The sequence below is a fragment of the Rattus norvegicus genome, chromosome 6 (assembly GCF_036323735.1).
Source record: "Rattus norvegicus strain BN/NHsdMcwi chromosome 6, GRCr8, whole genome shotgun sequence".
Lineage (NCBI taxonomy): Eukaryota > Metazoa > Chordata > Mammalia > Rodentia > Muridae > Rattus > Rattus norvegicus.
Window position 1 is genome coordinate 139,598,960 of NC_086024.1, and position 13,061 is coordinate 139,612,020.

General features: G+C 39.4%; 1 gene segment (V, D, J or C); it reads right to left on the reverse strand.

The window, feature by feature from the left end:
* Positions 1-1,419: 1,419 nt before the first annotated feature.
* On the reverse strand, positions 1,420-5,992 carry LOC134479484 (Ig heavy chain V region PJ14-like). The segment is given in 3 exon segments: positions 1,420-1,971; positions 2,056-2,199; positions 5,362-5,992. Coding segments are annotated over 2 exon segments (408 nt in total).
* Between the last annotated feature and the right edge of the window lie 7,069 nt (positions 5,993-13,061).

Consider the following 13,061-nt stretch of genomic DNA (forward strand, 5'->3'; position numbering starts at 1 on the left):
CAGGATTATCATGTGACATCTGAATTATATAATGTGATTTCATTACTTCACATTGCTAACATCTACTGCAGAACCTTTGTTAGAGACTGGAGGGCCCAGTTTACATCGTTGATGGTTAATGAGAAGTCAGAGATAGGGAAGTTGAGAGACAGGCTCTTTGAGAGATGTAGCAGGATGAGTCCTGACTACTTCATTTGAATCTCTACAGGGCACTCAGGGTCATATAACATCAACAGAAGTCATACATGTCATAGGGATCAAGCATGATTTCTTCTCCTGAAAGCCTGAAACCCTTACAACTCGGAAAAGTCAGTAGGTACAGGAGCTCCAAGAGAACAAAACCTGTTCAAATGGAACTACTCAAATGGAACCCCCAAACTGATCTGAGGGAAAGTAAAACTAAGTCAGGATGATTGTGGGCCTGTGTACTAGAGGATCTCCACAGAGATTTCCAGCCAGGTCAGATGCTCAAGCACAGGTGAAAGTACATGAGCAGGGAAGAGGAACAGCCTCCTTGAGCTCCATGGCCTCTGCTGCTGCTGTCTCCACTGCTACTGTAGTTGCTGTTGTTCCAAGATGCTGCACTGGACACCGTAGTGTGGGGGAGCTCCTGGCAGCATTTTAGGAGACAAATTCTCTTTCTTGGTGGTGATGTTACAACTCTTGTTACAGAATCTTTCAGAAGACTAAGTTATTCTCACACACCTTTATTTCTTCTGGATAGGATCTTTAAATACCTTTCTGTGATGGATTGGGGTCTGACAGCGGGTACTTCAGATTGGCTTGGTCTGAGATGTTTGGGGTGCCTCATTTACCTGGGGAAGTGCTTGGAGCTATTGCCTCTAAGTGACTGACTGCTACAAATATCCCTATGGGCAGGGGGATGTGAAAGGATGCAGGTCTGTGAAAGGACCTGGTTCTAGGAACAGGGAAAGCTCCTACCATCCCTAGTTGCTAGCCTTAACTCAACCCTATCAGATTTTCTCTCACTGCCCAAAGCCTTACAGTAGATCGTAGCTCAGACAGTGTAGATTGGGAAGACTAGTCAATTAGAAGAAAAGGATAATCTCGATAATAATATGTATGGATGTTGGCCACAGTTAATAGCCATGTATTATGTTCCTTATGTATGGAAAGAATATACTATTTGTTAGTATTAGAGTGCTAATTGTGCCATCATCATATTGTGGATTTGAAAATTTATGTTACAGAAAAGGAATGCAACTGTTTTCAAATATCATTTAAGTAAGCAGTAGAAATGTTACCAAAACTGCTGTAGTGAGAGAAACAATACATTACCAAATCTCACTGGCTTTCCTCATCCACAGTGTTTCACTCAGTCATCTTCATAAATATCAACTCAATAATTTGTTCTTATTTTACACTGTTAGATTATAGAACCACTTAATAATTCTTCTATTGTGTGAAGAAACAAGAAGTTTAATAGAATATGACACTGAAGAGTATGTTCTAGAGAATTTCCATGGCTGGAAAAAGAGTCCATATCTTTAATATTAAAACCCATGCTTAAACATCATAAGCCAGAGCTTTCTAAAATCTGAAGTGATCCTGGAAAGAACTTGTTGATCCTCAGTGCCCCCTGCTGGTCCTAAGAATCCCTGTAGGGAAGTTTTTGTGCAAGTTCACACTGGACTTCTCTCACTGTGTCTCTGGCACAGTAGTAAGTGGCTGTGTCTTCAGTTTGCAGACTGTTCATTTTTAAGAAAACTTGGCTCTTGGAGATGTCCCTGCTGATGCTCAGTCGGGATTTGAGAAGTGAATTATATGCTGTGCTTCCACCAGTCCATATTACTCCCATCCACTCCAGACCTTTTCCTGGAGGCTGGCGAACCCAGCTTACATGATAGCTGGTTAGTGAGAACCCAGAGACAGTGCAGGTGAGAGACAAAGTCTGTGAGGGCTGCACCAGACCAGGTCCTGACTCCTTCAGCTGCACCTGGGACAGGACACCTGGGGACAAGCAACATCACCATTAGTCATTCATCCTATAGATTAAGTGCCTGAGTCCCTCTCCTGAAACTCTGAAACACTTACAGCTTGGAAATGTCAGCAGGCAGAGCAACAGCACCAGGGCAGCCATGCTGTGAAGGAGCCTCTAGTGAGAAGGAGATGTGGATCCACAGGTAGGCCTGGGCTTTCAGTCTGAGCCTGAGGGCTGCTTTGCATTGAGGGAGGATCCTGAGTAGATAAAATGAAGTGCAGGGTAGAATTTCTAGTTTCCTTTCCATGTGCCTGAGATTACCTTCGTGCTTAGAGAAAATGGAGCTGAAAACTCAGGAACTTTTCCTGTTAGTGTTTGGATTTACAATTCTAAATAAAAATGTATTAGTCACATTGTGCAGGCCTTGGAAGCAAAAAAAGGGGGAGGGGATAGGGAGGTTTATAGTAGGTGACTATTTATTCATGCAATAAAAGTAGAACAGGTTACCTTATCGTCAATGCAATCGTATATTATTGCAAATTGCTCTAGAACGTGTAAGGTGGAATGGGAATTTTTTGCCCGGAAAGTAATTCTCTTCGATTCTTTTCTATTATTTTTTTTTAGATTTTTATGTTTATTATTCTTTTCATAACAGCATTAGTGGCACCTCCTTCACCAGGTGGTTTGAGAATAAAGATGTAAATCCACAGACAATAAATAGCCTTATATTGCAATTGATTTTCAAGTTATCTTCACATAAATTGGCAACCATAAATATCAGTAGGATAACTATGGATTATTTGCATTTGTTTCAGTATAAAAGTATAGAAGTGATGATTACTCAATTGTGTGCAAAATCTGTATAATTTTACTTAGCAAATAGTAATCAAATTGTTTTCCAACTATATATTTATACTTTTTTATATGAGTAACCAGCTCTTTTAAAAAACACTTACTCTAGACTCACATTAGTCTCATCACTTCTGAAGAAATAACTTTTAAGAAAGCAGTTCACAAATATTTAGCACATTTTGTTTCAGAGTTTTTTCTGAGAGTAGGTCCAAGGGACTCATGTGGGTCCTATGTCAGTAGGTTGAGTGAATTAGCCTTCCTATTTAGGGACACTGTATTTGGGATCTAGTCTTCACACCTCTTGATTTATGTCAGTTTCTCTGTACCAATGTACTTTTTTATGCATCTCTGTTTGTTTCTTGTTTCAGCTTGTAGCACATAAATAATGTGTTCTAAATAGGATTATGCATTGGTGAGTAAAGGGAAAGTCAGATGTTCATAACAATTCATAAAAATCAGTAGACTGACACCAGGTATTTATGTAAATTGAAGTAAAAGGTAAGCCAGAGATCACTGAGTGATGAGGCAAAGTGGAGCAGAGGGCGGGCATGAACATGAGGAACCTTGTGATTGAAGTATTGATCACCATAGAGAGTAAGAGTGTAGGGAGCTTCTCCCCATACCGTGGTAATGGAAGCAGCATGGAAGAGAAGGACAGAGCTATCACAATCTCTTTGCTAGGACTCCGAGAATGTGGATCTATTACTTGGCCTTGTAGTCCCAATATTTTGTTTTTCTTATTTCATTGTGCATTATCTTTGAACTGTGAGCAACTGTGGTTGCAGACCATTCACATTAGGAGAAAGTCATCCATTTAATGGTCATTAACAGTATTAGTGCTGTGTTCCTCTTGTTCTGATACTCTGAGGGTTAGGAGGATATTTTCAGACATTATTCTCAGTAGGTCTCATCTTGGGTTTGTCTGATATTTGTATTGTGTTTTCATTGTGGAAAGGAGTATCATAGAAATAAATTCACTTTTTATACTATATTGGGGAATGTGATTCAAGTCTACTTATTCATGTGTTTTTGTCTATGGTTACTTCAGAGATAACCTGTGTCCCTATTCTGTCCCATATCTCTGCTTTTCCATAAATTCCTCTACAGTAAAGGTACTAGGAAAAAGTGATTAGGAAAAGCATGAGTTCATGATAAATCCATACTTTATTTATAATTGTCTTAATTTCTAGAGTGGATCCTTACTAATGTCTTTCTTCATTCATTTGTTTACTTATATGTAGTTCACAGATGGATACTCACTTAACTTGTCATGGTGCTAAGACAATACCAGACTGTCCATTTGTGTGCTGGCTAAGATTTTATCAACATAATACAAACTACAGTAATCAGCATCAAGGAAACTAAATTTAAAAAACAAAACAAAACAAGCAAACAAACGACAACAACAAAGAACCCCCAACATATCCATCAGATTGGTCTGCAGGCAAATCTGTGGAGGTATTCATTTAAATAATGACAAACATTATATGCCAGGTAGATACGGTTGATGTCATCCATGATCCTGCATTCCTGAGTTGTCTTAGAAAGGATGTAGGACCACTATGGAGACACAGTTGGTCAGATGATTTTCTTAATGTTTTTTTGATTCAGGTCCCACTTTCAAGTTCTTTCCTTGACTTCATGTCCTGATTTTCCTCTGGGATGTTTTGTGAGAATTAAGATGGCAGAATCTCTCTCCTTCCTCAGTTGCTTTAGTCATAATATTGATCAAATAAAAATAGCGGACTCAGACAATCGAAATTCTTCTGATTGAAAAATGGGTATAGGGGACTTGACATTCTGTACAGCTGCAACTATAGTGACACACACAGTCACAATTACAGATACAGGAATACATTAGAATACACACACAGAGCATCACATTCACAGACAGAAATATATCTTCATAGACAGAGGGCATTGCTTTCTTAAATCATTTCTTTAGACAGGGGTAATGTTGTTGTTCTGGGCTCATTATGTAGACCAATCTGGTATTAAACTATCAGACATTTATTGTCCTGTCATTTTCTCCCTATTGACTGAATTAAAGGTGTGTATCACTATTCCTTACCATTACATGTAGGTGATTTGAAACATTAATTATGAAAATAAAATGAATTAAAAATAAATTTAAGGATCCAAGCCCACAGCTCACTGCTCCTAAACCCCTTGGGAGAGAGAGCTCACCGCGCAGACAGGTGGGCACTCCTGAGACTGCAGAGCAGGAGAGGCCACCAATACTGCCCACCCATGCCCACATCCCTGGTCCAAGAGTAAACTGTATAAGGTCTCTTGGAACCGGAAAATAGGGGCACCCTTATGGCAGACCACCTGCAGTCCAGACACCACCTGGACTTGAAGGGAATCAGGCAACAGTTCTCTGTACCCAAATCCCATGGGAGGGACAGCTAAACATTCAGAGGGGAAGACACACCAGGGAACCCAGAAGAGACTACACTCTGACCACATTTCTGACTCCAGAGGAAAACACCTAACATCATCTGGGACCCTGGTGCACCAGGGCTCTGCGAAAAGGTGGCACAGACCATCCTGGTTGCTGCCCTCACCAAGAGCTCAAAAGCAGCCCCTCATGAGCAACTTGAGCTGCAGGACCACAGGTAAGACCAACTTCTCTGCTCCAAGCAACTTGCTTTGTGGACTCAGGACACAGGCCCACAGGAACAGCTGAAGAGCAGTAGACAGGAAAGACTACACGCTCGAAAGCAGAACACTCTGTTCCCATAACTGGCTGAAAGAAAACAGGAAAACAGGTCTACAGCACTCCTGACAGGCCTATAGGACTGTCTAGCCACTGTCAGAAATAGCAGAACAAGGTAACAACAGAGACAACCTGATGGCGAGAGGCAAACACAGGAACCAAGCAACAGAAACCAAGACTACTTGGCATCATCAGAGCCCAATTCTCCCACCAAAGAAAACACTGAATATCCCAACACACCAAAAAGCATGATCTAGATTTAAAATCACATTTGAACATGATGCTGGAGGATTTCAAGAAAGACATGAAGAACTCCCTTAGAGAAACACAAGAAAACATAAATAAACAAGTAGAAGCCTATAGAGAGGAATCACAAAAATCCCTGAAGGAATTCCAGGAAAACATAGTCAAACAGGTGAAGGAGTTAAAAATGGAAATAGAAGAAATAAAGAAAGGAAACAAGGAAATGACCCTGAATATAGAAAATGAAAGGAATAGACTAGGAGCCATAGATACAAGCATCACAAACAGAATACAAGAGATAGAAGAGAGAATCTCAGGAGCTGAAAATTCCATAGAAATCATCGACACAACTGTCAAAGATAATGTGAAATGGAAAACGCTACTGGCCCAAAACATACAGGACATCCAGGACTCAATGAGAAGATCAAACCTTAGGATAATAGGTATAGAAGAGAGCAAAGACTCCCAGCTCAAAGGACCAGTAAATTTCTTCAACAAAATCATAGAAGAAATCTTCCCTAACCTAAAGAAAGAGATCCCATAAACATACAAGTCGGCAACAGAACTCCAAATAGATTGGACCAGAAAAGAACCTCCTCCTGTCACATAATAGTCAAAACACCAAATGCAGAAAACAAAGAAAGACTATTAAAAGCAGTAAGGGAAAATGGTCAAGTAACATATAAAGGCAGACCTATCAGAATCACACCAGACTTTTCGCCAGAGACTATGAAAGCCAGAAGATCCTGGACTGATGTCATACAGACCCTAAGAGAACACAAATGCCAGCCCAGGTTACTGTAACCTACAAAACTCTCAATTAACATAGATGGAGAAACCAAAATATTCCATGACAAAAACAGATTAACACAAAATCTTTCTACAAATCCAGCGCTACAAAGGTTAATAAATGGTAAAGCCCAACATAAGGAAGCAAGCTACACCCTAGAAAAAGCAAGAAACTAATCGGCTTGGCCACAAAACAAAGAGAAGAAAAGCACACAAACATAATCTCACATCCAAATATGAATATACCAAGAAGCAATAATCAGTATTCCTTAATATCTCTCGACATCAATGGTCTCAACTCCCCAATCAAAAGACATAGATAAACAAACTGGATACGCAATGAGGATCCTGCATTCTGCTGCCTATAGGAAATACACCTCAGAGACAAAGACAGACACTACCACAGAGTGAAAGGCTGGAAAACAACATTCCAAGCAAATGGCATAGCCATTCTAATACTGAATAAAATCGATTTTCAACTAAAAGTCATCAAAAAAGATAAGGAAGGACACTTCTTATTCTTCAAAGGAAAAATCCACCAAGATGAACTCTCAATCCTAAATATCTATGCTCCAAATACAAGGGCACCTACATACATAAAAGAAACCTTACTAAAGCTCAAAGCACATATTGCACCTCACACAATAATAGTAGGAGATTTCCACACCCCACTCTCATCAATGGACAGATCATGGAAAATTAAATTAAACAGAGACATAAACAGACTCAGAGAAATCATGAACCAAATGGACTTAAGAGATATTTGTAGAACATTATATCCTAAAACAAAATGATATACCATCGTCTCACCACCTCATGGTACTTTCTTCTAAATTGGCCATATAATTGGTCATAAAACACACCTCAACAAATACAGAAAGATAGAAATAATTCGATGCGTCCTGTCAGACCACCATGGGTTAAAGCTGGTCTTCAATAATAATAAGGGAATAATGCCGACATATAAATGGAAGTCGAAAATGATCTACTCAATGATACCCTGGTCAAGGAAGAAATAAAGAAAGAAATAAAGACTTTTTAGAATATAATGGAAATGAAGGTACAACATACCCAAAAAATATGGGACAAAATGAAAGCTGTGCTAAGAGGAAAACTCAGAGCTCTGAGTGCCTGCAGAAAGAAACAGGAGAGAGCATATATCAGCAGTTTGACAGCACACCTAAAAGCTCTAGAACATAGAGAAGCAAATACACGCAGGAGGTGTAGAAGGCAGGAAATAATCAAACTCAGAGCTGAAATCAACCAAGTAGAAACAAAAAGGACCACAGAATTAATCAACAGAACCAAAAGTTGGTTCTTTGAGAAAATCAACAAGATAGATAAAACCTTAGCCAGACAAACAAGAGGACACAGAGAGTCTGTCCAAACTAACAAAATCAGAAATGAAAGGGAGACATAACTATAGAATCAGAGGAAATTCAAAACATCATCAGATCTTACTATAAAAGCCTATATTCAACAAAACTTGAAAATCTGCAGGAAATGGACAATTTCCTAGACAGATACCAGGTACCGAAGTTAAATCAGGAACAGGTAAACCATTTAAAAAACTCCCTAACTCCTAACAAAATAGAAGCAGTCATTAAAGGTCTCCCAACCAAAACGAGCCCAGATCCAGAAATGTTCAGTGCAGAATTCTATCAGACCCTCATAGAAGACCTCATACCAATAGTATCCAAACTATTCTACAAAATTGAAACAGATGGAGCACTACCGAATTCCTTCTATGAAGCCACAATTACTCTTATACCTAAACCACACAAAGACCCAACAAAGAAAGAGAACTTCAGACCAATTTCCATTATGAATATCAACGCAAAAATACTCAAAGCAATTCTGGGAAACCGAATCCAAGAGCACGTGAAAATGATCAATCAACATGATCAAGTAGGCTTCATCCCAGGCATGCAGAGATGGTTTAATATACGGAAAACCATCAGTGTAATCCATTATATAAACGAACTGAAAGAACAAAACCACATGATCATTTCATTACATGCTGAGAAAGCATTTGACAAAATTCAATACCCCTTCATGATAAAAGTCCTGGAAAGAATAGCAAATCAAGGCCCATACCTAAATATAGTAAAGGCCTTATACAGCAAACCAGTAGCTAACATTAAACTAAATGGAGAGAAACTTGAAGCAATCCCACTAAAATTGGGATTAGGCAAAGCTGCCCACTCTCTCCCTACTTATTCAATATAGTTCCTGAAGTTCTAGCCAGAGCAATCAGACAACAAAAGGAGATCAATGGGATACAGATTGGAAAAGAAGAAGTCAAAATATCACTATTTGCAGATGATATGATAGTATATTTAAGCGATCCCAAAAGTTCCACCAGAGAACTACTAAGCCTGATAAACAACTTCAGCAAAGTGGCTGGGTATAAAATTAACTCAAATAAGTAAGTAGCCTTCCTCTACAAAAAAGAGAAACAAGCCGAGAAATAAATTAGTGAAACGACACCCTTCGTAATAGGCCCAAATAATATAAAATACTTCAGTGTGATTTTAACCAAGCATGTAAAAGATCTGTATGATAAGAAGTTCAAGCCTCTGAAGAAAAAAATTGAAGAAGACCTCAAAAGATGGAAAGATCTCCCACGCTCATGGATTAGCAGGATTAATATAGTAAAAATGGCCATATTACCAAAAGAGATCTACAGATTCAATGCAATCCCCATCAAAATTCCAATCCAATGTTTAAGAGGGTAGACAGATCAATTTGCAAATTCAGCTGGAATAACAAAAATCCCAGGATAGCTAAAACTCTCCTCAAAAATAAAAGGACTTCTGGGGGAATCACTATCCCTGAACTCAAGCAATATTGCAGAGCAGCAGTGATAAAAACTGCATGGTATTGGTACAGAGACAGACAGATAGACCAGTGGAATAGAATTGAAGACCCAGAAATGAACCCACACACATATTGTCACTTGATTTTTGACAAAGGACCCAAAACCAACCAATGGAAAAAAAGATAGCATTTTCAGCAAATGGTGCTGGTTCAACTGGAGGTCAGCATGTAGAAGAATGCAGATTGATCCATGCTTATCACCCTGTACAAAGTTTAAGTCCAAGTGGATCAAGGACCTCCACATCAAACCAGATGCAAACATTTAATAGAAGAAAACATGTGGAAACATCTCGAACACATGGGCACTCAAGAAAATTTCCTGAATAAAACACCAATGGCCTGTGCTCTAAGATCAAGAATCGACAAATGGGATTTCATAAAACTGGCAAAGGCAAAGGACACTGTTATTAGGACAAAATGGAAACCAACAGACTTGGAAAAGATGTTTACCAATTCGACAACAGATAGAGGGCTTATATCCAAAATATACAAAGAACTCAAGAAGTTAGACCGCAGGGAGACAAATAACCCTATTAGAAATGGGGTTCAGAGCTAAACAAAGAATTCACAGCTGAGGAAAGCTGTATGGCTGAGAAACACCTAAAGAAATGTTCAACAGCTTTATTCATAAGGGAAATGCAAATCAAAACATCCCTGGGATTTCACCTCACACCAGTGAGAATGGCTAAGATCAAAAACTCAGGTGACAACAAATGCTGGCGAGGATGTGGAGAAAGAGCAGCACTCCTCCATTGCTGGTGGGACTGCAAACTGGTACAACCATTCTGCAAATCAGTCTGGAGATTCCTCAGAAAATTGCACATTGAACTACATGAGGACCCAGCTATACTTCTCTTGGGCATACACCTAAAAGACCCCAACATATAACAAAGACACATGCTCCAATATGTTCATAGCAGCCTTATTTATAATAGCCAGAACCTTGAAAGAACCCCGATGCCCTTCAACAAAGGAATGGATACAGAAAATGTGGTATATCTACACAGTGGTATATTATTCACCTATCAAATACAATGACTTTATGAAATTCATAGGCAAATGGATGAAACTGGAAAATATCATCCCGAATGAAGTAACACAGTCACAGAAAAACACACATGGTATGCACTCATTTATAAGTGGCTATTAGCCCAAATGCTTGAATTACCCTAGATGCACAGAACACATGAAACTAAAGAAGGATGACCAAAACATGAATGCTTCACTTCTTCTTTAAAAGGGGAACAAGAAACCCTTGCCAGGGAATAGGGTGGCAAAGCTTAGAACAGAGGCAGAAGGAACACCCATTCAGAGCTTTCCCCACAAGTGGCCCATACATATACAGCCACCCAATTAGATAAGATTGATGAAGCAAAGAAGTGCAGGCTGAGAGGAATCGGATGTAGATCTTTCCTGAGAGACACAGCCAGAATACAGCAAATTCATAGGCGAATTCCAGAAGCAATCCACTGAACTGAGATCGGGACCCCCGTTGAAGGAATCAGAGAAAGGACTGAAAGAGCTTGAAGGGGCTCCACACCTCATATGAACAACCATGCCAACCAACCAGAGCTTCTAGGGACTAACCTACTACCCAAAGACTATACATGGACTGATCCTGGGCTCCAACCTCATAGGTAGCAATGAATATCCTAGTAAGAGCACCAGTGGAAGGGGAAGCCCTGGGTCCTGCCAAGACTCAACACCTAGTAAATGTGATTGTTGAGAGGAGGTTGGTAATGGGGGGGAGGATGAGGAAGGGATGCCCTTATTGGAGGGGAGGGGTAGGTGTTAGGCGGATGTTGGCCCAGAAACTGGGAAGGGGAATAATAATCAAACTGTAAATAGGTAATTCTCAAGTTAATAAAGTTAAAAAAATAAATGTAATTGTTACAAAAATAAGTGAATAAAATTAATCACAATTAACAAAAAAAATTAAAGAAATTTAAGGATATCTTTTTATACAATACATTGTGATCATAATTTTTGCTTCCTTCATCCCTCCCCGAATCCTTCCTCTCCCCAAACTTGCTCAATTACTTTAACTACAACCTTTTATAAATATTCAAGGGATTAGTTTAATGGCATTCATTCATATTGACAAAGAGAGATTTAAAAATCTGTAGTTGTCAATACATTTTCAGTTATAAAAATCATTATCTAATGTATATATTTGTGTTATAGATTACAATTCTTATTAGTAGGTACAAGGTGTAATAATAAAATCTAAGGTTGAAGATAAATCAGGTGTACGGCACCTGCTCATAGAAGGAGTTGACCTTCAGCACTTAGCTGAGAAGCAGGTGGGATGGTTTATCACATGATCTGAACTCTTGGGATCCATCTGACTTTGTTTCATCTCAAACACTTTATATCTGTGCTTCCTAACCTAGAGACAGCTATTCCCTCTCATGCCATGAGATCAACTCATTTAAGCCTATGGATATGAAAAATAGCCTGATCTCTTGGATGAAACAGAGGCCTCATCTTTAACAGGGACTAGTGATTTTTCTAAAGTTATAATTATTAATTAAAATGAGGGATGCCTTTTTGCAACATTACCATTTGAATTAAGGTCTTACCAATGCTACACAAGAGCTCTACCATTAGCCTAACTCCCAGTACTGAATGAGGAATCAAACAGACAGCACTTTGTCCTTCAGACTGATGTGTGTTTGAGCAGCTCTGTGTTTAGGGTTTACCATCTCTGGTTTATTTTGCTTCTTCTGGAACTGATGCTGGTCACATCATGGAATCACCTCTGCCTTGTGTTCATGTCAGAGCACATCTTACATTTAAAATCAATTATAATGGAGCTGTGAAAATATCCGTGGTTCAAGTTCTTGTTAAACAGGGAGCATTGCATGGGATCTTTTATTCGAACTTAGTTCTCTATGCCTACACAAAGAGTTGGGTGCGGCAGCCAGCCAGTCATCCAATCCATGACGTGTGAGGACAGAGCAGTCACAGGAGCTTGCAGTCCAAACATTCTAGTCAGTTTGTGATTTTTCAGGCTCAGTGATAGAACTTGTCTTAAAATGCATGGTGCAGATGGATAGAGTGTGCACAGATACCCACACACACATACACACCGAGGGGAAAGGGAGGCTCTAAAGACAGGCAGTATAATAAATTAAGATGAAAATATATACCACAGTTGAAAATGCATATTTCAATAAGATTGTAGATACTTCCAGGAATACTGCACAGTGTATGTGTAGAGTGAATCCAGAAACATAGGAGTCCATTCTTTAATGCCTGTCTGAACTTCTTCTAACTCTCTGTAACTCAGAGTTCTGCTGTGTGGTTTGCCCAGGAGTTATCTGTATTTTCATGGTAATTCTGCTGCAAGGAGGATGGCTGCCTTGTCTCTATTCAGGACTCAGGTGACCTCATCAGAACCTTCTCCCCACTTAATTTGTAAAATAAACTTGAGAGTCAGTGATTGGGCAGGGGCAGGGAAGCAGGAGAGGAGGGAGAGAGGAGTTCTGAGAAGGAGGAAAGATGGAGCTGAACCACATAGCATGAAGAAACCACAAGTTATGAGGGATTTCACTGCTGGGGAATGGGATAGTGTAGTGGGAGATCTTCCCAGTCTAGGCATGAGCTAGTATTCATAGTAATCAACTTGTGTTT